The sequence below is a fragment of the Balaenoptera acutorostrata genome, chromosome 9 (assembly GCF_949987535.1).
Source record: "Balaenoptera acutorostrata chromosome 9, mBalAcu1.1, whole genome shotgun sequence".
Classification (NCBI taxonomy): Eukaryota; Metazoa; Chordata; class Mammalia; order Artiodactyla; family Balaenopteridae; genus Balaenoptera; species Balaenoptera acutorostrata.
The window spans coordinates 50101369-50128405 of NC_080072.1; the positions used below are offsets into that span (position 1 = coordinate 50101369).

A 27037-nucleotide genomic window follows, 5' to 3' on the forward strand; every position below is an offset into this window, starting at 1 on the left:
TTCTGCCTTCTTTAAATCTATCTCTATAATTTGGCATTCAAATAGACCAAAACTGTATGATAAGCTAGGTGGAGAAATCATTGTCAAAATCTTTCCAGCACCACAAAGTATGGGCAAATAATCTACCTCTAGGCCACAAGTCCTTCACTGTAGGCAACACTGAAGTAGACAAGAACTAAAAGACATCTTTTCTTCTCCTCATCCTTCTTCCTACTACCCATATCTCTACTTCTCTTTCATTGACACAACCCCAGTATCAGCTCTGAGGCACACAAAGCTACAAAGAATGGCTTGTTGCCTTGGGAAACTATTGGAACAAGTGCCTTATACACAGCACTCAGATATACACACTATTTTACATGTATTTTTCTTAGAGAATAAGTCAGTGAAAAGATACAACATGGTCTTGAACAAGGATGTAAGTCTTTGACTGTTAATAGATCCTTGCTGGAACTCACAAAGTTGAATTTTTATGTGACTTCAAAGGATTTCTTCCCAGACACTCTAGACAGGGGTGGGAAGGAGGGATCCTGGTATACACCTTAACTGTAAAACTGACTTACTCCTGAGGAAAATACTAGTGTGTCTGGACCTACATACACCTAGTAAAGGCCACTGCATTAGTCTTCAGCAGAGATCATTTTGTTAGGTTACATAAATACCAGGGACTCAGTCTTTAGCAAGGACTAAATATATGGATTGATTTCCACAATACACTTTCTCTAGTCAATATGAAGTCTTACTTGTACCATTCTGCTTTGTGAGCAAAGGTTGTGTCCACTGTGGTATAAACCAATGCTCCCGAATCACTGGTAGATCATCTCCTAATGTGGGGATATATCCACGGTCTGCTAGCTCCCTTCAGGGAAGGTCATCTTGAAAAATGTCTTCTGACACATTCAACTCCTACCCAATGCCCAGCAGACTTACTCATGCAGAGTGAGAAGAGCCTGACAGTGTAACAGGATACACAGACTCCCCAACTCCAGTGTCAGGACAATATCTGTCCAAATCTGAACCAGCCTGTCCAGTGGAGACAATCATTGAGGAGTCTACCCTCCTCCCTATGTGCCTTTGTCTGTGCCCTTGAACTGATACCCATGAGAATTCTAGCTCAACAGGCTTAGTCCTAAGTCTTAGAAAGAAAAAGCAGCTGCAGCTACTGTCCTACCCTTTTGGTTCCTTCCTAACCTATTTGGAGGTCAATGGCTATGGGATTTCAAACGCTGAAGAGGCTTTCTTTGGGTTACAGTCTCCCACATTTCCTAAAGGAAAGAGACTCCTCGTTCTGAGACAACAATAAAATAACTAAAACATTAGCAGAAAAGAGACACAGCACCTCCCTTAACTTTCAGTCTACACCAAAATGATGAAAGTTACTTTCCATGTTGCAGCAATTTCTATGGCTAATATTTCCCATTATCTCATGGCAGAAGCACCAGGAGACAGGAAGCCACCTCTGAAAGTTAACCTTCAGGATCAGCATTCCTGACTGCAGCTGTGGTATGTAGTTTCTAGTTAAAATTTTAAAAAGAAAAAAAAAAGCATGGCCTTAATTTAGACCCTTCTGTCTTGACTGATCCTTTCATTCCCCAATGTATGTAAGCTTCCCAATCTTTATTGTACTTGATATATTGTCATCAAACGCTATATTTATGCTCCCTGGAGTGGTGGGTCTGCCATTCTACTTTCAGTTTTCATGGTCTCCCACAGATTGGAGCCTGCTCCTCTACCTTGGGGAGCTTCTCATTTTCCTACATGTCCATTCCTAGTCCTATAGGATCCTATGGCCCTTGGGCCTTATTCATCCCATTTGAGCAGCCCTTGTCTCTTTTCATGATGTTTTCCCCATTACACTTGCCACTTTTCTGGTTACTTTGGTTCCTAGGCCAATCTTAACTAGATATCCTCTCTGAAAATTTGCCTCTACCACCTGGAATAGGTGTAGGCACTAAATGAATTCCATGTACAGAATAGCTCAGCTACAATCCTGAGCCACCTAAACTCCAAGTCCCTTTGGCCAACTAAAAGGATGTCTTGAAGGTTATATGTCTCCCCAGATAACAGCCATCCTACTTGTTTCCATGGCATACACTCCCTGGGCTATGCTTCCCTTAATTCCTTCCTACTTTACCTTGAGGCACTGAAAAATTCCCTGGAACCTAATCTTCATACGTATTCCTTCTAAGTTCTCTGGTTTAGCTCTTCAAGTCCCCACCAACAGCTCCTCTCTCCAGATTTTCCTAAAGTGTGAGGCATGCTCTTATTACTAGGAGAATCAGATTCTCCCTTGGCTTAGTGGTGGAAACCTCCTTTAGGTCCTCCTCCCCTTCAGTGGGATTTACCTCATTGAGTCCCACATCCCTCTGGGCACTGAGACTGTGGTTCCAACAGGGCTTTAGAAAAATTAAATGATAGGAGGAGTTAACATTTATTGAACCCTTAGAATAGGTCAAACACTGGGCTGAGCATGTTACATATTTTGTCACTTGGCACCCAGATGAGGGTAGCTCCATGATTCGAGGCCTATGTAATGCCCTCGCCCTGCTGCTAGCCAATAGAATGTGGCATAGATGAAGGAATTTTTCAGATGAAATTAAGGTCCCAAATCAGTTGATTTTGCGTTAACCAAAAGGAATATTATCCTGGGTAGGCTTGACTTAATCAGGGAAAAGACCTTAAAGAGCGACTCGGCCTTTCTTTAGAGATAATTTTCCCTCCCGCTGGCTTAAAGAAGTAAGCTACCATGTTGAGGGAGGGCCTACAGAAAAGATAATGTGGCAAGGAACTGTGGACAGTCCTAAAATCATAAGGAGATGAATTCTGTCAACATGTATAAGCTGAAAGCAGCTTTTCTCCAGTTGAGACTCTAGATGAAAATACAGCTCAGTCAACACCTGGAGTGCTGCCTTGTAAGACCTTGAGCAGAGGACCCAGCTAAGCCATGCCAGACTCCTGACAGAAATTGTGATATAATGTGTGTGTGTTTTAAGATACTAAGTTTGTGGCAATTATACGATAATATAAAAATAATACAGATTTTGGTGCCTAGAAGTGGTACCTAAAACTTGGGAACAGCTTTGGAATCAGGCAAGTGAGCAGAAGCTAGAAGAACTTTGAAGAGCATGACAGAGAAAGCCTATATACCTTCGACAGACTGTTAGAAGAAATCCAGACTTTAGGTATGCTGCAGTGAGGGCTCAGAAGAAATTGAGGGACATGTTATTAGAAACAGAAGGAAGAGGATTCTTGTTATGTAGTGATAGAAAGCTTAGCAAAATTATGTCCTGGAGTTATGTACAAGGAAATACTTAAAAGCTGGTTTTATACTTAGGGAGACTTCCAAGTAAGGTGTTAAAAGTGCCTCCTGATTTCTTCTTGCTGCTTATGATAAAATGTGAGAAAAGAAAGATAAACTGGGGAAAGAACTGTTAAACAAAAAGGAGCCAAGGCCTTAGAATTTTGAAATTTCTCAGCCTCTGCAAAAGGCAAAACCCATTAGAATAAAGAGATTCAGAGTCTTGAATCTCTGTTGATTATGATTGTACAAGCTTTTCCTAAAACCTCAGAAAGATTAAAAGGTAAAGGAATCAGGCACAAAAATGGTCCTTTCAAGAAGATAAGGGTTTGCCTCACAGATATCAACCAAATTAGAAGTCCTCTAGGAAGCTTAAGGTCACTGTTCCCTACCATCTCAGCGGGAGGCCAAGGCTTTTCCAGAAGGGTTTGTCTGGAAAAGAACCATAGAAGTGGCTTTTGTCTAAAGGAGTGAACCCCACTGAAATCTATAGAAGATCCACAAAGTTCTTGAGAAAATTTGTTCAGCAGAAACACTGCTAGCTGTTGTTGGATGGAGAGTCTGTTTACGTCTGTCAGATCTAGCTGGTTTACAGTATTGTTCAACTACCCTGTTTCCTTACTGATCTTCTACCTAGTTGTTTTATCCATTATTGAAAGTACAGCAATGAAATCTCCAACTATTATTTCAGAACTGTCTATTTCTGTCCTCACTTCTCAATTTTTGCTTCCTATGGTTTGGAGTTCTGTTGTTAGGTTCATAGGTTTATAAGTTTTATATCTTCTTGATGGGTTGACACTTCTATCAACATCTAGTGTTCTTCCTTGTCTCTTGTAACAATTTTTGACTTAAAAGTCTATTTTGTCTGATCTTAGCGTAGATACCTCAGTTCTCTTTTAGTAACTATTTGCCTGGAGTGCCCTTTTCTATCCTTTCACTTTTGTCCTATATGTCTTGGATATAAAATGAGTCTTTTCTAGACAGCATGTAATTGCATTTTGTTTTTCAATCTATTATGAGAATATTTACCTTTTAATAAAAGAGTTTAATCCATTTACAAAAATTACTGATAAAGAAACACTTATTCTGCCATTTTGCTTTGTCTTTTATATGTTTCATATCTTTTTTGTTTCTCAAGGTCTCCATTAACTGCCTTCTTTTGTGTTTGATTTTTTTGTAGTGTATGATTTTGATTCCTTTCTAATTTCCTTTTCTGTATATTTTAAAAGTTATTTTAGCATTGGTTGTCGTGGAGCTTACAATTAGCCTCTCAAACCTGTAACAATCTATGTTGAATTAATATCACATTAGCTTCCATAAGTATATAAAAATTCTGATCCTACACTGCTCCATCCCTCCTCCCCTTTAGGTTGTTGTGTCACAAATTACATCTTTCTACTCTGTGTGCTCATTTAACATAGATTTATCATTATCATTTTATTCATTTGTCTTTCAATCAAATTGGGAAAGAAAAAGGAGTCACAAATGAAAAATACAGTAATACTGGCTTATATATTTCTTTACCTGTGTTATTTTTTCATGTGGCTTCAAGTTACTGCCAAGTGTTCTTTCATTTCCACCTGAAGGACTCCCTTTAGCATTTCCTGTAGGACATATCTACTAGTGATAAACTCCCTCAGCATTTGCTTATCTGAGAATGTCTTAACTTCTTCTTTATTTTTGAATGATGGTTTTGCCAGATATAGGATTATGGGTTTTCTCTTTCTTTACGTACTTTAAATATGTCATCCCACTGCCTTCTGGCCTCCATGGTTTCTGCTAAGAAATCCAGTCTTTTTCTTACTGAGTCTCCCTTGTATATGACAGTCACTTCTCTATTGCTGCTTTCAAGATTCTCTCTTTGTCTCTGGCCTTTAAAAGTTTTATTATAATGTGTCTCAGTGTGGACCTCTTGTGTTTTTCCTCCCTAAAGTTCATTGAGCTTCTTAAATGTGTAAATTCATGTATTTAATCAAATTATGACTTTTTGGGCATAGTTTCTTCAAAATTCTTTTACATCATTTCTCTCTCTTGTCTCCTTACGCAACTTCCATTATCTGTATGTGGTATGCTTGATGGTGTCCCACAGGTCTCCTAGGCTCTCTTCATTTTTGTTCACTCCTTCATCTTTATGTTCCTCAGACTGGATAATTTTAAATGACCTATTTTCAAGTTCTCTGGTTTTTAATTCTGCCTGCTCTAATCTGATGTTCAAATTCTTAGTGAATTCTTCATTTCAGCTGTTGTAATTTTTAACCCCAGAATTTGTTTGGTCCCTTTTTATAATTTGTATCTCTTCAGAGGTATATACTATTTGGGGCACATCATTCCCCTGGTGTTATTGAATCTCTGTCCATGATTTACTTTAGCATTTTTGAGCATATTTAAGCCAGATGAATTAAAGGCCTTGCTGAATACATTCTATGACTTGATTCCTCATGATAGTTTCTATTCATTTTTCTGTGAATGGGTCCTATTTTCTTGTTTCTTTGCACGTTTTAGAATTTTTTTTGTGGAAAACTGAACATTTTGAATTTTATAATAAGGTGACTCTTGAAATCATAATCTTTCTCGTGCTCAGGGTTTGTTTTGGTTCGTTCCTGTGGGTTTTGGTTATATGTTTAGTACTTTTCTACCTTTTTCTCTAAAGATATTTGTGGTTTGTGCTCTCTGAAATGTGTTCTTTAGCTTATCATGAGCTTATATGTGGATTGAGATTTTTTTGCCTAAAGACAAAACAAAAAACCAACAAACAAAACAAAAAACACCTCGCTTTGCATACTGGCTCAGTGTTTAGCATTCCTCCAATGCTTAACCTGGCCCTTTACAACTCTGCCTTAGCCTTCACTTTCTGCTTCTGAACCTAAGGATCATTTAGAGGTATATAAATCCTACACACAGGGAACTTTTTACTGTTCCACTTCCACACAAAATCTCTCTCCAGTCTTTCCTACCAAGTTTCAGCATGTCTATTATTTGTCTCAACCTTAACATCTTCCCCCAGACAGTAGGGGTTGTCCATTTACCTTTCTTGTTTGCAAGGAATGCCCTCCACTTGGCTGCTTTTGTGCCCTGAAGAAGCCCTGTGCTACGCAAAATAAAAACAAAACTGCCTTTCGTCAGTCCTTCAGATAGCCCCCAGAGGGCTCCAAATAGACAAACACAATTCCCTGAGATCAAGGTCTGCTCTTCTCCCTTTGAAAGCAGGGACAAGGGTCTCACAATGGGAATGTGGGCTGATATCTTCAAGATTCCCTCAAGCAGGGGAGGAAGGTGGCCCAAAGGCCAGTAAAAATGCCACAACACTCCCCTACCATTTTTAAGTTGCCTTTTTCTTGATCAGCAGATACTTGGTTACTATAGACCTTTGATTATTTTCCAGATTTCCAACAAAGTTGATTCTGATGTTTTTTCTCTTGCTTGTTTATTGTTTCAGTAGAAGGATGTACCCTTGGAGCTACTTATCCCTTCGTATTTGCGGATGTGCTCCTATATAATTTATTTTCATAACGGCTGTGCTTAATAACTGCCTCACAAAATTCCTGAACATTTGACATTTGGTTCTCATGAGTCAGTATAGGCTGGTTCCAGCATACCATGAAATATGGTCACTGAGGCATAACAGAGGTTTACAGAGGTCTCTGAGAAAGCACTGAGAGCATGTCTATAAGAAAGGTCTCCCAACCCAGCCAAGAACTGAAGGCCTATGATTGAGATTTTATTCTTCCCTAAAAACGCTCTTGGATTCTTTTCTAACCCTTTTATCAACTATTCTTCTCCCCTACACCTAACCCATTTCTGATCTCAATGAGAGCTTCTCACAAAAGATAGACCCTTAGCCACTCTAACTCTCAGTTATCAGAGCTCCAGAAGATTTTAGGCATCTTTCAGCAGGCAAAGTAATAAAAGACTGCAGTATCACCATATGATAAATGTCAAATAATATTCTAAATCAAGTCTTTTAGAAGAAAATGCATGAACCAAAATTTCTCAGGCTCAATTATAACTTTAGACATCATAATTATAGTTATAATTAGGGTCACAGTATGTAAAAACAGCACTGGCCAGGCAGAAATGTTTATTTCTAGGAAGTTAAAGAAACTTAGATAAAATTAAAGTTCTGTGGCAAGAATGAAGTTGAGACAGGATCTACAAGACATGGCAACATTTCTTTATGTGGAAAAGTTTTCTATCCTTGCCAAGGCACTGCTGACTTAAAAAGAAAAGAAAAACTATTGTTTCTGGGAAATGAGAGCGAGAGAAATAAAACTGAAAGCCTTTCCACAGCAGTTGGTAGAAACAAGGAAGGGCTGACCCTGACAGCTGGGTGATGAATAGGGCTTATATGTGTGATGCCCCACCCAGGGGCACTCACACGCATACCCACACAGGACAACTCACCTTATAATCAGTAGTCCTCTTATGATAATTTTTAAACTTGAGTCATTATTAAACACATAATTCAAGATCCGTGAGCCTTTGCAAGATAATAACAAATGTTAAAACACAGTAAAAAGTTTTTCTTTTTTTTTTTTTACTTCCTTATCTTATTTTAAAATCAGGCCCGGTGCTACACAGGAAGCCAAAGCCTAAACTAAAAGCGGTCAGCCTTAACTCTGAGAGACTCAGGGAAAGAACCCACTCTATATGCACATATCTCTGGAACAACTTGAAAACAGGAGTTTGGCTTAAAGAGACATGTTGGTAAGAAAGAAGGGAAATGAAAGAGAAAGGTGTATAAGAATTGACACAGAGACTGAAAAAGAAACAGTGATGAAAAAAGTCAAAAGGAGCAGAGACTAAAAACAGAGACACAAGGATAAACTATAAGACTTCTTAAGAACAAAACATGAATTTGACATGGTGGTTGATGCATAATAGCTACAAGTATGGGAAGAAGGGGAGTACACGAGCTAAACAGGCAATTAAGAAACAGTTGGAGGGCTTCCCTGGTGGCACAGTGGTTAAGAATCCGCCTGCCAATGCAGGGGACACGGGTTTGAGCCCTGGTCTGGGAAGATCCCACATGCTGTAGAGCAACTAAGCCTGTGCGCCACAACTACTGAGCCTGCACTCTAGAGCCCGGGAGCCACAACTACTGAGCCCACGTGCCACAACTACTGAAGCCCGCGTGCCTAGAGCCTGCGCTCCGCAATGAGAGAAGCCACCGCAATGAGAAGCCTGCGCACTGCAAAGAAGAGTAGCCCCCGCTTGCCACAACTAGAGAAAGCCCGTGTGCAGCAACGAAGACCCAATGCAGACAAAAATAAATTTTTTAAAAAAAGCTTTAAAAATAAACAGTCGGAAAATCTATATAATATATATAAGTACAAGGTACTATTGATAGCTCAGAAAAGAGAGCTATGTACTCAACCTAAAGATTAATGAAAGGCTTCACAAATAAGGAGAAACTTGAATTAGGGCAGAAGGAATATAGAACCCCTGGCAGAAAAGGTGGGGAGGAAAGGCTCATCCAGGGTAATATTTAGAGTCAAGAATGCCATGAGAATGAAGGAAGATGGCAGAGTGTGGTTTTTAAGGGAGAGAGTGAGGTAAGTATTAGGAAAAGGAAAAGGAGTGGTTGTGAAAGGTACGGTAGAGTATGATTCTTGTTAAAGTATAAGGGCCTTGAATGATAAGTCATTTTAATTTTATCACGAGACAATGTAGAATTTTCAGTTTTCTAAACAAAACAATACATGATTTAAATTTGGATGTCAAAAGGATGACTCTGGATGCAATGTGGAAAAGGAATTATAAGGAAAAAAATTATTGAATATACCAGAGCAAACATGAAGGCCCAGTGGCAGTGTGTATATGGAATAGGTAATAGACTCATGAGCAAATTGATACAGGTGATATATAGGATAATCTATGCCCTATAGTAGATGCCCAACAATGAAAAGTTATAGATGGAAAACTATGAAATAAGGTGTCCAGAAAACAAATGTGCCCATACCACTATCCCCCCATTATCATTGGGGGATATATGTGGTCTGAAGGTGAATCCAGACAGGAGCCAGAACTGGAAATGAGTCTGTAATTAGTATGAGACATATTCCTACCCACAGAAGTTAATCCAACATCACCAAACACCAACACCAAGTACAAAGTGAAAGAACTGGATCACAGATAGAAAGTGGGTACCCAAAACCAAATACAACTCTAAGAGAAACTAGAAAAGTTAGAAACAAATGAGGAATGCCTCAAAAGATTCCCATGATTAGCATCAGAACTGTCAGTGCATTTCACGACACCTTATGCATTCTCTAGAGAATAGAGAATAGTAAAGTCATCTAATGAGGATTAGAGCTCCAATTAAAGCTCTGTTTCTCCCTCCTCCTAGACTACTCTCATCATTTCCTTCCTCCTAGACTGATGCAGAACCCTCTCTGACCATGTCTTATTCATGCCTATAACCCCATTTTTGAGCAGAACACCTGGCACATAGTCTGTGATATGTACATGAGTTTGAACTGGATGGAAGAATTTGAGAATATGATGTCTGATTGTAGTGAGCTAAAGAGAGACAGAAGTCAAAGGTGACTATTTGGAACCTGAGACACTGGAAAAATTAAAATAGGATGAGTGTGATGGGAAAACAAAAGGAGGGAGAGGTTTGGAAATCAGGTGATGAGTGCAATTGGGACATCCTCTTTTGATCCACCTTCATGGGGAGTTCTGGCTGGTGAAGACCACATCTCTGTCTTAGGCTGATCCCTAGATTGGCTCTCCAAATGCATGTCTTCATGCCCTCACCCAGGTATTCAACTTTCTTCTCCTCTCCCCTCAACTATCCACCAACAATCCCCAAACACGTGGCTGTCCCCTGCCCAGCCTAAAGGCTTTCTACAACTCATTAGAGACACAATGAAAACATGTTGTGAGCAGTGTTCTACATGGGGACATTAGGTTGGGTTGCTAATCATATTGTTCGAGTTCCCTTTGTATTTACTTATTTTTTCTTGGTTTGTTTTATCAGGTACCAAAAAACATACTAAATACTAAACCTTTCCTAAAGTAGTTGTAGATTATCAATTTCACCAAGTAATTCTGTAAACTTTGCTTTATTTTTATTGAACTTATTTTTTAGAGCACTTTTAGGTTTACACATAAATAAGCAGAAGTTACAGAGATTTCCCATATACCTCTTGCCCCCGCACGTGTCATCTCCTGCATTATCAACATCCCCCAACAAAGTGGCACATCTGTTACAGTGATGAACCCACATTGAAAAATCAATTATCACCCAGAGTACGTAGTTTACATAGGTCTTGCACATTCTATGGGTTTTGAAAAATGTCTAATGAAGTGTAACGAACCCTTAAATATACAGAATAGGTTCACTGCCCTAAAAATCCTCTGTGCTCCTCCTACTCATTCTTTCTTTGTAACCACTCATCTTTCTGCTGACACCATAGTTTTGTCTTTTCCATAATGTCATACAGTTGGAATCATAAAGTATGTAGGCATTTTAGTCTCACTTTTTATGCTTAGAAATATACTTTTAAGTTTCCTCCATGTCTTCTCATTTCTTTTCATTTAATTTCACTTCATTCTTTTCATTTTTTTAGAACTGAATAATATTCCATTGTCTAGATGTACCACAGTTTATTTATCCATTGACCTATTGAAGGATATCTTGGTTACTTCCAAGTTTTTGAAATTATAAATAAAGCTGCTATAGACATCTGTGTGCCAGCTTTTGTGAGGTATAATTTAGGTAAATACCAGGGAACATGATTGCTAATCATATGGAAAAAGAATATTTGGTTTTGTAAGAATGAACCAAACTGACTTTCGAAGTAGCTATTCCGTTTGCACTCCCAGAAGCAATGAATATGAGCTTCTTTCATGCCAGACCCTTGTCAGCAATTGGTGTTGCCAGTGATCTGGATTTTGGCCATTCTAATAGGTACATAGGCATATCTCATTTTATTGCACTTCACAGGTATTGTGTTTTATTACAAATTGAAGGTTTGTGGCAACCCTGCATCAAGCAAGTCTATTGGCACCATTTTTTTCTCTCCACAACCCCTGGCATCCACGGATCTTTTTACGGTATCCAAAGTTTTGGCTTCCACTATTTCATATAGTTGGAATCATAAATTATGTAGCTTTATCCGACTGATTTCTTTCACATAGCAATGTGGTTTAAGGTTCTTCCATGTCTTTTCATGGCTTTATAGCTCAATTCTTTTTTTGCTAAATAATAATCCATTGTATGGATGTACCACAGTTTGTTAATCTATTAACCTACTGAAGGACCTCTTGTCTGCATCCAAGTTTGCAAATATGAATAAAGCTTCTATAGACATCATGGGAAGGTTTTGTGTAGACTTAAGTTTTCAACTCATTTGAGTAAATACCAAGTAGCTTCGTTGCTGGATCATATGATAACAGTACAGGGTTTTGTTTTTCTTTTGTAGGAAACTGCCAACCAGTCTTCCAAAGTAACTGTAACATTTTGCATTCCTACCAGCAATGTATGAGAGTTCTTAGCCATCCTAATTGGTGTGTAGTGGCATCTTGCTGTTTTAATTTGCAGTTCTCTAATGACAAAGATGGTGAGCATTTTTTCATGTTTATTTGCCATTTGCATATGTTTTTGGTAACATATCTGTTCAAAAATGTTGCACCGGCTTCCCCGGTGGCGCAGTGGTTGAGAATCTGCCTACTAATGCAGGGGACATGGGTTTGAGCCCTGGTCTGGGAAGATCCCACATGCCACGGAACAACTAGGCCCGTGAGCCACAACTACTGAGCCTACGCATCTTGAGCCTGTGCTCCGCAACAAGAGAGGCCACGATAGTGAGAGGACTGTGCACCGCGATGAAGAGTGGCCCCCGCTTGCCACAACTAGAAAAAGCCCTCACACAGAAAGGAAGACCCAACACAGCCAAAAATAAATAAATTAATTAATTAATTAATTTTAAAAAATGTTGTACCATTTTTAATTGGGTTGCTTGTTTTCTTACTGTTGAGTTTTAAGGATTCTTTGTACATTTGGGATACCAGCCTTTTATTAGATATATATTTTGCAAAGACTTGCTCCCAGGCTTTGGCTTATCTTTCCTTTTTTTTTAAACAGTATCTTTCATACAATAGAAGTTTTAAAATTAATGAAGTCCACTTATCAACTTATTCTTTCATGGATCATGCTTTTGATTTTGTATCTAAAGTGTCATCGTCAATCCCAAGGTCACCTACATTTTCTCCTATGTTTTCTAGGAGTTTCATAGTTTTGCATTTTATATTTAGGTAATACGATCCATTTTGAGTTAATTTTGTGAGGAGTGCAAGGTCTGTACCTAGATTCATTTTTTTGCATGTAGATGTCCAGTTATTCCAGCACCCTTTGTTAAGACTATCCTTTCTTCCATTGGATTACCTTGACTCCTTTCTCAAGATCAGTTGACTATATTTGTGTGGGTCTATTCCTGGCTCTTCTAGCCCATTCATCAATTCTATTTGTCTCTTCTTTTGCCAGTACCATACTGTCTTTTATTTTTTTTTAATCTTTATTGGAGTATAATAGCTTTACAATGGTGTGTTAGCTTCTGCTTTATAACAAAGTGAATCAGCTATACATATACATATATCCCCATATCTCCTCCCTCTTGCGTCTCCCTCCCACCCTCCCTATCCCACCCCTCTAGGTGGTCACAAAGCACCTTCATAGCTTCACAGTAAGTCTTGAAATCTGGGAGTGTCAGTATTCTGACTTTGTTCTTCCCCCAATATTTTGTTGGCTATTCTGGGTCTTTTGCTTTCCTTGTAAACTTCGGAATCAAGTTGTTGATATCCACACAATAACTTGCTGAGTTTTGGCTGGGATTGCATTGTCTCTGTAGATTAAGTTGGGAAGAACTGGTCTTAATATTAAACACAAAATATCTCTCCATTTATGCAGATATTCTTTGATTTCTTTCATCAGGGTTTTGTGGTTTTCCTTATATAGATCTTGAACATATTTTATTAGGTTTATACCTAAGTATTTCTTTTTTGAGGGTGCTAATTTAAATGGTATTGTGTATTTAATCTCAAATTCCAATTGTTTATTGCTAGCATATAAAAAAAACAGTAATTTTTGTAAGTTAACCCTTGTATCCTGCAACCTTGCTATATTCACTTACCAGTTCCAGGAGATTCTTCTGTTGTTGATTCTTTGGCATTTTTTACATAGATGATCATGTCATCTACAAACAAAGACGGTGTTATTTATTTTTTCCCATTCTGTATATTTTTATTTCCTTTTCTTATCTTATTAGCTAACTCTTCCATCAGGATGTGTGATAGGAGTGATGAAACGGGATTCCTTTACCAATTCCATTTTAAGAGGAAAGCTTCTAGGTTCTTACCATTAAGTGTGATGTTAACAGTAGGGTTTTTGTTAGTGTCTTTTATCAAGTTCAAGAAGTTCCCCTCTATTCCTAGTTTGCTGAAAGTTTTTATAATGAATGGGTGTTGGATTTTGTCAAATAGCTTTTCTCCATATATTGGTATGATCATGTGATATTTCTTCTTAGTCTGTTGTGGTGTTTTACATTAATTGATTCTGAATGTTGAATCAGCTTTGCATACCTGGGATAAATCCCACTTGGTTGTGGTGGATTATTCTTTTACATATTATTAGATTTGTTACTTTTTTTTTCATGAGAGATATAGGTTTATAGTTCTCTTTCCTGTAACGTCCTTGACTGATTTTGGTATTAGGGTGATGTTGACCTCATGAATTAAATTGGAAAGTATTCCCTCTGCTTCTGTCCTCTGAAAGAGATTGTAGATATTTGGTACAATTTCTTCCTTAAATGTCTGGTAGAATTCACCAGTGAATCCCACTGGGACTGACGCTTTCTGTTTTGGATGGGTTGTTAATTATTGATTCAATTTTTTTTAATACACATGGGCCTATTCAGATTATCTATTTCCTTTCATGTAAGCTATGATAGCTTGTTGTCTTCCAAGGAACTAGTGTATTTCATCTAGGTTATCAAATTTGAGAGCAAACAGTTGTTCATAGTACTCTTTTCTTCATCCTCTTAATGTCTATAGGATTCATATTCATAACCCCTATTTTATTTCTGGTATTAGTAATTTGTGCCTTCCCTCTTTCTTTTCATAGTCTGAATTATCACTTTTGTTGGTATTTTCATAGAATCAAATTATGGTTTTATTGATTTTCTCTACTGATTTCCTGTTTTCAATTTTATTGGTTTCTGCTTTAGTTTTCATTATTTCTTTTCTCTTGCTTATTTGAATTTAATTTTCTCTTCATTTCCTAAGGTGGAAACTTAGATTATTGATTTCAGATAATTTTTTCTTATATATGCATTCAATGTAAATTTCCCTCTAAGCACTGCTTTCACTGTAGCCCACAAATTTTGATAAGCTGTATGATCAAGTGTTTTTGTTATTTCATTTTTTTCTGTTAGTTTGACAGTTACTCTTCTGTTTGACATTATATTAGAAATTGCAACATATATTCTACTTAACAAATGGCACCAAAATCAATAGAATCTTTGACCCTCCTCTCAAATACCGCAAGGACCTGTTGGTGATATTTTCCTTCTCCTGAAAAAACATGCCTTAGTAGTTCATTCAACGTGCATTTCCAAGTAGCAAACTCTGTCAATGTGTTCTTTTCAATCATGTTTTTCTTCCACCGTAACTCTTTAAGGATATCTAACTCTGTACAGAATCCTAGTTTGTCAGCTATTTTCTTTCAATAAATTTAAAATTCCATTCCACTGGCTTCTGGCTTCCATCAATGCTGCTGAGAAGTCAGCCCTCTCTCTAATTATTAGTTGTTTGGAGATAAAATCTGTTTTTCTCTAAATGCTTTGTTTTTGCTGTTTTATTTTCTGCAGTTCCACTATGATATGTCTGATTGTGAATTTATTTGCCCTCCTTGGTGTATGCCAAGGTCTTAAGTGTTGGCTTTAATTTGTAATGGAAATATTTCAGTTGCTTAAAATTTATTTACCTCTTCCATCAGATATTACTTCACTATCCAGTAAATTCCTTGAGGCTCCAAAGAATTTGTCTTAAAAATTTATCTAGATATTTTAGATATCTTCAGTTGAAAATGTTGTTCTGAGTTTCTGAGTCTGCCATAAATCTAGATTCAAATTTTAGTGACATTGGGGAAGATGGAAAGCACAAAATAAGAATGAGTGTAAGATGAGATGAAAACTATAGAAATCCAATAAAGACAAGGTGAAGGCAGAATCTTTTGGAGAGCTGGTAGGGGATTAAAAAGAATTGAGATTGAAGAGAGATTTAAATGGATAAATTGAAAGGACATGGTGAACTGCATTCATGTCAGCAGGAAGAAGGATGAGTAGGACACCCATTGACCTGGAAGTACGATAGAGACATTCGGTAGGACAGGAATTCCAAAAAGAGGGGAAACCTGAATAATGTGTGAAGTTGTGACATGTAAAATCTCATCTCATCTTCTGCCCAAAGATATGTCCAAAGGCATTGGGGGGAAAAACATAACATTGAGGAAACACTGAATACTAGAACATTTGGTCCTACATACACACATTAAGATGGCATCAGTAGAAAAGAGATCTTCATAATCCATATACAGTTCATAATATAAAACAGTTATTCATAATACAAAGATATTATTAACTAGTGTCAGATGAAGAGTAAGAAGTGACAAGTATAAACCAGGTAAGAAGTGCATTTTATTTATTTACTGAGATATAATTAACATATAACATTGCATAAGTCTAAGGTATACACCATGCTGAATTGATACATTTATATATTGCAATATTACCAACATAGAGTTAGCCAACACCTTTATCACATCACATGATCATTTCTTTATTGTGGTGGGAACAATTAAGATATAGTCTCTTGGTAACTTTGAAGTTTATAACACAGTATGTTGCTTATAATCACTATCTGAACATTAGATGTCTAGGACTTATTTATCTACTGGTTGCACATTTGTACCCTTAAACAACATCTCCCTAATTCCTACACCTTCCAACCCCTTGTAACCAGCATCCTACTCTCTGTTTTTACTAGTTTGGCTTTTTAGATTCTACATATAAGTGATATTATACAGGATTTGTCTTTCTCTGTCTGACTTATCTCACTCAGCATAATACGCTCAAGGTCCATCTGTGTTGTCACACACACATGGCAAGATTTTCTTCTTTCTCATGACTGAATAATATAAATATTCCATTGTGTGTGTGTGTAGTAAATCTTTATCTGTTAAGCCATGCACTGACACTTAGGCTGTTTCCATATCTTGGCTATTGCGAATAATGCTGCAATAAACTGTAAGTGCATATATCTCTTCAATTCCCTGTCTTCACTTCCTTTGGATATATATCCAGAAGTGGATGCTGGACAATATTGTGGTCCTGTTTTTAATTTTTGAGGAACCTCCACAATCTTTTCTATAGTGGCTGAACCAACTTATATTCTCAGCAATAGTATACAAGTGTTCCCTCTTCTCCACACCCTCTCCAGCATTTATTATTTGTAGATTATTTGATGATGGCCATTATGACTGGTGTGAGGTGATACCTCATTGTGGTTTTGATTTGCATTTCTCTAACAATTAGCAATGTTGAGCATCTTTTCACATGCTTGTTGGCCATCTCTTCAGGGAAATGTCTTTTTAGGTCTTCTGCCCATTTTTTGCTAATCCCATTTTTTAGGTCTTTTTGCCCATTTAATGTAGCTGTCCAGTTTTCCCAGCACCACTTATTGAAGAAACTGTCTTTTCTCCATTGTGTTCTTACCTCTTTTGTTGTAGATTAACTGACCATAAGTCTGTAGATATACTTCTGGGCTCTCTATTCTGTTCCATTGATCTATGTGTCTGTTTTTAGGCCAGTACCATGCTGTTTTGCTTACTGTAGCTTTGTAGTATAGTCTGAATCAGGGAATGTGATACCTCCAGCTTTCTTTTTTTCTCAAGACTGCTTTGGCAATTTGGTCTTCTGTGGTTCCAAATAAATTTTAGGATTATTCGTTCTACTTTTGTGAAAAGTGTCATGGGTATTTTGATAGTGATTGCATTAAATCTATAGATTGCTTTGTGTAGTATGCACATTTTAACAACATTAATTCTTCTAATCTAGGAACAGAGGATATCTTTCCATTTCTTTGTATCATTTCCAAATTCCTTCATCGGTATTTATAGTTTTCAGAGTATAGGTCTTTCACCTTCTTGATTAAGTTTATTCCCAGATATTTTATTCTTTCTAATGTGATCATAAATGGGACTACTTCCTCAATTTCTTTCTCTGATGGTTCATTATTAGTGTTTAGAAAAGCATCAGATTTCTGCAAATTAATCACAGAGTTCTGTATATTAACATGCCAAAGGCTAACTGAGTGTCTTTTCGTCCCACAGCCATGGATACAGAAGAGTCTACCCCTAATGAGCTCCTGCTCAGAGGCAAAAATGGGCAAGATCTCCAAGAGATGTTGAGAGAAGCAGGATTGGCAGTTGAGTACTGGTTGCCCAAGCTGCAGGAACACCTGGGTGTGACCTGTGCCCAAGCCTTACAACACCTAGAAGAAAAAGAACTCCAGAAGCTGCAATCCCAGGCACAACATCCCTGGGAGAAAAGGGCCCTGGAGAAGCTGCTTAACCTGTCATACTCAAATACTCTTTCAGAGTTACAGGAGTCTCAGGTGGAAACAATAAAGAAAAGGCAGAAGCAGGCAGAACAGGCACTGCAGGAGCTAAGAGAGATGCTGGCAGAAGGGAGGCAGCGACAGGAAGAGGCAGTGAGGAAAAAGGAAGCAGAGCTGATGCAGGCAATGGAGATCCCCAAAGAGTTCTGGCCATGTCCCGAAAAGTCCCTAAGAGACATCATGGAAAACATGCTGGGACAACTCACACTTATGGAGGGGACACTGTCTCACAGGAAGAACCTTCCAGATAGAGAGCTGGTGCGACATGCATCTGGAGGACTAGCCCTTCAGGGAATTTACAAAACCAGTAACCAAAGGGGCCTGATAGAGAAGAAAGAGGAGCTACTCAGTGTCCCCAAGGAGTTCTCACTCTGTGGCCCTGAGCAGAGTACACGGATGGAAACAAAGGAATTTACATCTTCTCAAAAAGAATCCATGTTCACCCAGGCTGTAGAGAAGCTGGGCTTCAGTGTAACTGCCTCAGCAAAGGGTGGAGGTTGGGGATTTAGCCTGGAAGCTGCTATGAATCAGAGCAAACATTCAGAATCCAAGGAAACCCAACAGTCACATTCTAAGCACTCTTACTTCTGCTCAACCAAGTTCAACTACATCCCACTGGCCTCCTGCCACTTTCCCACTGACCAGCTCCAGTTCTCCAGGGCAGCTCTACAGGAACTGAAATGCATTGAAGACCTTTCAGGTCAGCCAGAAGACCCAGACAAACTTCCCTTGCTGAGGCGCAGGACTGAAGCCTTCTTCCACAGGTTTGGTTCTCATGCTAACCAGGGCCCTCTGCACCTGGGAGGAATCTACTGGTGGAAAGCCATTTCAGAGGGCTTCCAAAGTGAGCAGCTGGCAGAAGTGAAACAGCAAGCTGCAGAGGCCCTGGATATTTACATAAGGGGCAGCTACAGTGGCTTTGGAGTGAATGTTGCTGCAGGTGTGGATGTGTCAGACTCTCATTCAAAAACAGCCTCTCAGGGAACAACCTTCCAAAATCTCCAAACCAAAGTCCAATTATCTGTGGCCCAGACAGGTGGCCCACCAGAAGCAAATGGCCTTTCACAGTGGAAAGCTGGCCTAGTTGCCAATAATCAAACCTGGTGTGTCATTGACCGGGGAATTCAGCTGGTGCCCGTTTGGGACATCATCCTCACCAGCCACCGAAGCGATTTTAAGGATCCTTATCAGGTAGCTAACTGCCTGAAAGACAGCTACACTGCTCTGACTGGTCTTACTGCCCAGATCCAGGAGGGAGAAGAATTACTGAGTGTTCAGAAGGAGGCTAGGCTTTTCCTAGAGGATGTGAAATCCTGGGAGGTATCTGATCCTGAAGAGCAGGTTAAAAAGCTGATAAATTTCATGCAAAGATTAAGTGAAAAAATAAAAAGTTATAACGCTTGGACTAATATATGCCTCACAGACAGGAGTCTGCAGAATTTTCTGGTAGACACTGTCAACTTCTGCAAACAGTATTCCATTTATGAAACTAAATTTATTAAATCTCAGTTGTGCAGCCTTTTGGATCCTCACATCTACAAAGTGACAAACTTTCCTCAGGCTCATTCCATCATGCAGTGGATATTTCAGTCAGAACCAGAGGAAGAGAATGTCAATATCACCCAATTTTCTGAATTAATTAAAATCTTTAAAAAAACCCAGAATGACCTTATGGAAGTAAAGGCCAAGTCTGAATCCACAGAATCAGTGGAGGAAGCTCAAAGCAAGGTGACTTACGAGGTCAGCTTGTCTCTTGGCTGCTTCTTGAGATACCTCCAAGAAACGGGGCAGCCAGACACACACATCTTGCTACTTTTGATTGCAGCTGGTGCAGGATATCATGTGGTAAACAATACATTTCAGTATCTCCTTGGGTGTGATGAGTTAGACTTCCTACTGGATAAAATGCAAACTGCCCTAGATAAATACCAAGAGCTCAAAAATATTTGCAACTACAAGGCTCAGGCATTCCTGGTGCTCACAGGTCTGACAGCTACACTTGGCATCAAAGTTGCTTCTCCAGAGGAGAAAACAGAACGCTTGGCATTAGTAAGACGTCACATGGGACAATCTTTGTCTAAAGAAGTTGTACATGTCCTCACCAAACCTGGGGCAGATCATGATTGGGAAAACCTAGAAAAAGACTTGAGATTGCTCATTGATGGGGATTATGAGGCCACCGTCTCTTCATTGCAAATGGAGGATGTGAAAAAACAATTGCAAAGTCTTTTCCATGGAAAGAAAGAGCCCCATGAACCACATGATAATGAAAGTAACAAACGGGAGGTCATAGAAAATAGAGCCTTCCTAGAAATACTCCAGCGTCTAGGCCTAGAACATTACTACCCAAAAACAATGAGCAGAGCTAACTTCCATGTGATCTCCAAGAATCCTGTGTACAACACCCAGCCCTGCTCTGAAAGAGAGCTTCCCTACTATTTCCTACAGAAGCTACTGATGCTGGATTATGGGCTGAGATACCTGATCATCAAGGATGATGAATACACAGAGAAGCAAGTCTATCCAAGCACCTCAAATCAAGAAAAGGAGGCTTTTGATCCATATGAAGATCTATTTGAAGACAGTAATAGCACCACTAATCCTTCAGCAGCCACTAATGCCAGGCCCTACATTCACCCTATGGATATACAGATGGCAATTCTTCACTGTGCAGATGATTTTGCCAGACAATACATTTTGGCCAAACTTTCCATTTGTCAGTTTGCCCTTCCCCTTCTCATACCTAATCCTTGCAATGCTCAAATTGAATTCTGTCTCTGGTCTCTCAGTCAAATTAGGAGGAGCTGGCAGCAAGCAGGGAAATCAATAAAAGAGGAGAAGGACAATTACAAAAATCAGCAGATGTGTCGTGTCTCTACCCCCATTGTGTCTTTTATTAGAGTTGGAAACGGCTTCTCTGCCTCCAAATCTCAGATCATGAACTGTCTTCTCAGTAAAAGGAAACATGATGTCTTTTTTCACCGACATTGCAAAGGGAGCAGCACAGACTGTCTCTTGATGGGAGGTGTGGTGGAAGTTGCCTGGTTCTGTCCTGGGGGTGAAGATCAGGACAGGTTTGACAACTGCCTGACCTTCATCAATCTTCATGGAGATGCAAAGGAACATGAGAAGCAACTTGCCTTTTTGCAGGAGGTCTCTTCTCTCATTGTGGTCCTCATGTCAACTTCTGATGACAATAAAGAAACCCGAAAAATTGTCCGTGACCTGTGTCAGAAATCAAAAACTTTAATCTGTTTGCTTGATGATAAAGAAAAAACCATGGCAAATAACTCTGGCCCAAGAGTGAGAATTGGGATCAGAAACAGAAATGAGGCAGAATTAATAGAGGAGCTCATAACTACAATCAGACGTTTGTTAGAGCTTTCTGACACTGCACTCAGCTTGGAGAACTGTGCCCAAATTGCTCGCAAGCAAGGATTGCTTATTGATGAAGACCAGAGAGAATGCAAGGAAGCCAAAGAAAAGGCAGAGATTCTAATGGCCCTACTGGGAGAAATGGAAATTCCTCAGATGAAGGAAAATTTACTACCCCTTCAGGGAAAACTGTGGCAACTTTGGTGTAAAAAGGACAAAGAACTCTATCATCTGAGAGAAAAAGGGAATCGAAGCATTGAACAACACAAGAGTGAGATTGAGACAGATAAACAAATGATACGATGTCAACAGTTGAGAAAAGCCTTTCCTCTCAACGATTTAATGCATTCTGTCCTTGAAATTCTCCAAAATCATTCAGAAACTGACACCAAACTCTACTTCTTGCAATGGCTGAGTGTGTTTTTAGACAATTTGACTGCAGGACACTTGGAAAAACTAAATGAGAAGAAAAAGGCATTGTGGTCACTGGTCCAAAAAGAAAAGCAAGAGGCACCAAAGAGCAACTCTCTGAAAGGCTTGCAAAATGAGATAGAAGTTATCTCCAGAGAGATTAGTGACTGCACCTTGGGAATTGAGCAACTTCTCAGAGAAGTTGGCCAGATCTATGAAGCTCTGGAAGAAGCTTCATCCATGAAAGATACCCTATTTCTCTCCCTTCCCCACATTGCTGCAGATCTGATGCTATCTGGTTTTCCCATTGAGCTGATGGATGGGGATGCTTCTTATGTGCCCCTGAGGTGGGTGGCAGCTGTTTTTGACAAGGTCTCTGAGAAACTTGGAAACAAACGGCTCTTTGTTCTCTCTGTCCTTGGCCTGCAGAGCTCAGGGAAATCCACCCTGCTGAATGCACTTTTTGGGCTGCAGTTCACTGTCAGTGCTGGGAGGTGTACCCGGGGGGCCTACATGCAGCTTCTGAAGGTGGAGGAGACATTTGCAAAGGAACTTGGCTTTGACTTTGTGCTTGTTGTGGACACAGAAGGACTTCGAGCCCCAGAACTCAGCAACACGTCCCAGAATCGTGACAATGAGTTGGCAACCTTTGTCATCGGACTTGGAAACTTGACTCTGATCAATATTTTCGGGGAAAATCCATCAGAAATGCAAGATATTCTACAAATAGTTGTCCAAGCTTTTCTGAGGATGAAACGAGTAAAAATCTCTCCTAGTTGCCTCTTTGTTCATCAGAATGTGGGAGAAGTTACAGCTAAAGACCAAACTATGGAAGGACGAAGGCGGCTAGAGCAGAGACTGGACGAAATGGCAGCAACAGCAGCTGAAGAAGAGCAGTGCTCAGATGTAACCCACTTTCGCGATGTCATTAAGTTTGATGTTAATACCCACGTCTACTACTTTGCTCACCTCTGGGATGGCAATCCCCCAATGGCCCCTCCCAATCCTCGTTATAGCCACAATGTCCAAGAACTGAAAAGCAGAATTCTTGTGACTGCCCAACAGGAATCTAGGGGAAGCATCATGAAGATATCAGATGTAAAATTCCGAGTTCAAGATTTGTGGAGGGCCCTATTGAATGAAAACTTTATTTTCAGTTTCAGGAATACCCGAGAGGTCATGGCCATGAGCAAACTGGAAACCATGTATAACTACTGGACATGGGAGTTGAGGAGTCATGTGCTGAGCATACAGGACCAGCTGATCAACCAGATTCAGAATGAAAAAATACAGACACTCGAAACACACACAATTGAGGCTCCAGTTACAGAGAAATATGAAGCCATCATGCAAGAACTTGAAAAATATTTTAATGAAGACCCAGATAGTGAAGTGCTGGTACAGTGGAAAGGAAATTTTGAAAATAAGCTAATAATCCTTAAAGAGGCATTCATTTTAGACAGCCAAAGAAAAGCCAAAGAACTTCTTAGTTTTAAAAAGAATCAAGAAAAACTGCATAACAAAAAATCAGGTTATGAAAAGGAATTATTGGAAAAAAGCCGAGAGTTGGCTTTAACTGTAAAGGGCACCCAATTGAGTGAGGAAGAGCTACATAAGAAATTCAACCCACTTTGGAAAAAATGGGTCTATGATTTGTCCTCAACTCACCCTCCAATCACAGAGCCTAAAATTGAAGTGGATTCTGAAAACATCCTTTTGGATTATTTCAAAAAGGAGAAAGACATGGCAAGCATACTGAAGAAAAATTCTGGAGAAAAGTTTGAAATCAAATATGACAAACATATCAAAATGAACAAGAAATATTTGAACTTAGTTACAATGACATTAGAGGCCCAGGATAAGGAGTCCATAAATATGACTACTAACCGCATTGTTTCAAAAGTTAACGAAACTATTAACAACATTTGTAGGCAAAAGCATGATTACAATCCAAATTATTTCTATGAAATCCTGAGAATAATAGATGAGGAGGTGAAATCTGCACCCACTAAGGAAAGATACACATTTACAAGAAAATATGAAATAGACTTATCCTTGTGTTTATTCCAAAGAGCATCAATGAAGTTTCATGATATGCACAAGGCATTCAAGAGAGCAAATGATCCTGTAAACTATCTGGAAAGCAAGAAAGATGATTTCTTCATGAGTTTTAAGATCTCTTGTCAGGGAGCAACCTCAATTAAAACATTTGTTGATTTTCTGTGGCACAAACTCACCACTGCTGTCTCCAACACCATAAAGAAAAACATGGCCCGCAAAATTGCCGGGGACATGCAAGCCACCTGCCCGGCATTCAATGGAAATAGGGCTAACCTGGAGAAACACATTCTCATCTCTCTGGCAGAAGAGGAAAATTTTGATAATTATTGGCAGTACCTTCATAATCCGGAATCATTTTTTAAGAATTACATTGAAAACCACATTAAAAGATATTGTTCTGACAAAGGAAGTGAAAAAATGAAGACATTTTTAAAAATAAGTTCAGATGAAATCAAGAATGCCATCCTCTCAGCTATTCAGGCATCCACAGCAGTAGCTAAAGATAAAAGCAGCACTGTGTCTGGGTGGTTGGATTTGTTCTGTGATCACCTGGGGAGTAACTTGATCTTTCCACGAAAAGACCTGATAAGCATTGAACACCAGGAGATAAAAGATATTGACTTTCTCAAAGAAGCCATGAGTAAAGCTTTGGATCCTGAAATGAAGAGAGTAGAAGAGAATGACTTGTATATGCTTATAGAAGAAATCGTTCCTGAAATCCAGAAAATGATCGCTGAACATCTCTCTGGCTGCTGGAAACAGTGTCCCTGCTGTAGAGCAATTTGTACAAACACAATCCCTACGCATGATGGAGACCACAGTGTTCCCTTCCATCGTCCACAGGCTGTCAGTGGAGTATGTTGGTACACAACAGACCATTTTGTCATTGATTGCTGTACCAGTTTGGTAGCAAGTGATTGCTTTTTGGTTTTCGGAGATGGCAGGGAAGTCCCATATAAGAACTATCGACAGGCAGGAGGGGAATATGCCAGGTGGAGTATCACCCCAGACACATCCACCCAGCCATACTGGAAATGGTTTGTCTGTCACTTCAGATTAAAGCTACAAGAAAAATATCTCAAAAGATTTATAGATAAAGGTAAAATTCCTGATGCATGGAACAAAATCAAGAAACAGGATGTGCTTAATGACTTGAAAAAAAATTAATACTCAATGACCACAAAACAGCCCCAGTATCTGAACAAAGGAGGCACATTACCTGAGGAAGCCTAAAATATCACCCAATCATAAGGAAAACCTCCCTTATATCAATTTTTTCAATTGAAACATCTAAAATTAAATCAGTTAACAGCAAGAGTTGAAGACTTGCTGAGAAAGAACTTCATTTTTCTTTGCCTCAATTCCTTTTGCTTTAAAAACAGATTACTAAAATATATGAGTACATGATAAAATTTTTAAAAATCCATTTAAAATACCTACTTCATATTTTAAACTATCATTCTGAATGTTATTTTTTATTTTTAAATATATAATGTTATTTAAAGTCACAAGAAAGTCATTTTCATAGAGGGAAGTTAAAATCATTGCAGACTGCCACAAATTCTATAGAATAACTACATAGTTTAACCAATATACAGTTCTTGACTGGAATCTACAAATTCTTTTCATTTCTAAGTGTATTTTTTTTACCCTCAGAAATTTGTGAGGAAGAGTTATTAATGCTTGAATGCAAAAACATTCATGGAAAATTCATGATTCCCAATCCCAAATATAGTGCTTTTAAGGGATATCCTGTTATAGGAAATGAAAAAAAAAAAACAAACCAGAAACTTGACCAGGATAGAGCCTGCATCAATTCTGGAAACATTATTCAAAAATATGGAAAATAGAAGTTAAATAACTTTTTCTTATTTAACCATCATCCTCTTCTTCCCTGGTGCCTTGGCACTTGCCTGTGCATGTTTTTTAAAAAAAGGAAAAGAAAAAATTCACAGGAGCTTAGGTATTCAAAGCCTAGAGCTATGTACAAGTCTGAGAAGGACTTGTTAATGGAACAAGATTTATGACCAGGTAAAAAGGGCCATTTTAATCAAGGCTATGGACAAGGTCAAATTTGATTAAGCCATGATCATTTAATCATTAATGATTTAAAAAAACTATTCCTTGGGGCTTCCCTGGTGGCGCAGTGGTTGGGAGTCTGCCTGCCGATGCAGGGGACACGGGTTCGAGCCCTGGTCTGGGAAGATCCCGCATGCCGCAGAGCAACTGGGCCCGTGAGCCACAACTACTGAGCCTGCGCGTCTGGAGTCTGTGCTCCGCAACAAGAGAGGCCGCGATAGTGAGAGGCCCGCGCACCGCGATGAAGAGTGGCCCCCACTTGCCGCAGCTGGAGGAAGCCCTCGCACAGAAACGAAGACCCAACACAGCCAAAACTAAATAAATAAATAAATAAATAAATAAATAAATAAATAAATAAAGGAGTTCCTAAAAAAAAAAAAAAAAACTATTCCTTCAAGACTAAAATATCAAAAAATATATAGTTTTGTGTGGTGATATTTCAATAAGAGATGCTTTTTACGTATTAAAAGGTAAGAAAATGCTTATCTCCAAATCAGGCACCCTTGTGACTTTTCACAGTATTTGAGCCATAGGGTCATGATCAGAAATAAAAATGAAGAACATGCTGAAGCCAACCAAGGATCTGAGAGGGGAAGGAAATCTCCCTTCTGCAAACTTTTACCTTCTAAAGCAATGACTTTTGCTAGGTTCTCAAAGCTGATGATCTGAAGGAATCCTGATGCAAAGAAAAAAGGTTATTCATGCCTGACATAAGGGCATCCATTGGCTTCCATTTCAGGGTTCACTGTCTACCCCTCCATAGCCAGTGAAAACAGACAGTACAAAGAGCAGTCAAAGGACTTGGATCTTCAGAGCTGGGAGACAGGAGTGTTCACTCTGCTATCTTTGTACCCCAAGGCTTCAAGCATCCTCTCAGTTTCAGGTCAAATGACCATGTTTCCAGAAGAAATCCTGGAACAGAAAAATTATATGGAAAACAGATGTTCTTGGACAGTAGGGTTTCCCTTTTGTTCTCTAAAAAAGTAGCCTCACTGAGAGTTGGAACTAATAGGATAAAGTTGAAATAGTGATAAAAACAGAACCCATGCATAATATAGCACCTGTCTCTGACATAGCTGCATCCTTGATAAGTGAGCAATGTTAACATTCGCTGAATGCCTTTCATATTTGTTT

General features: G+C 38.9%; 2 protein-coding genes across 3 annotated transcripts in view; one reads left to right on the forward strand and one right to left on the reverse strand.

The window, feature by feature from the left end:
- The window catches only part of LOC103017230 (interferon-induced very large GTPase 1-like), a 30647-nt gene extending 4703 nt beyond the window's left edge, over positions 1 to 25944 (forward strand). The window contains exons 2-3 of the mRNA XM_007172831.2: positions 1434 to 1503; positions 17691 to 25944. Of these exons, the coding sequence (XP_007172893.2) occupies positions 17693 to 24991 (7299 nt within the window). The 5' untranslated portion in view covers positions 1434 to 1503; positions 17691 to 17692 and the 3' untranslated portion in view covers positions 24992 to 25944. The remainder of the gene's footprint in view (positions 1 to 1433; positions 1504 to 17690) is intronic.
- Positions 1 to 27037, reverse strand: part of ZNF215 (zinc finger protein 215) — a 246610-nt gene that overhangs the window by 120887 nt on the left and 98686 nt on the right. Inside the window, exon 3 of one of the 2 annotated variants that reach the window (XR_009009152.1) lies at positions 21073 to 21202. The exons of the other annotated variant lie outside the window; for it this stretch is intronic. The gene's annotated coding sequence lies outside the window, so the exon portion shown is untranslated. Of the gene's footprint in view, positions 1 to 21072; positions 21203 to 27037 lie in introns of those variants that run through there. 2 annotated transcript variants of the gene reach the window in all.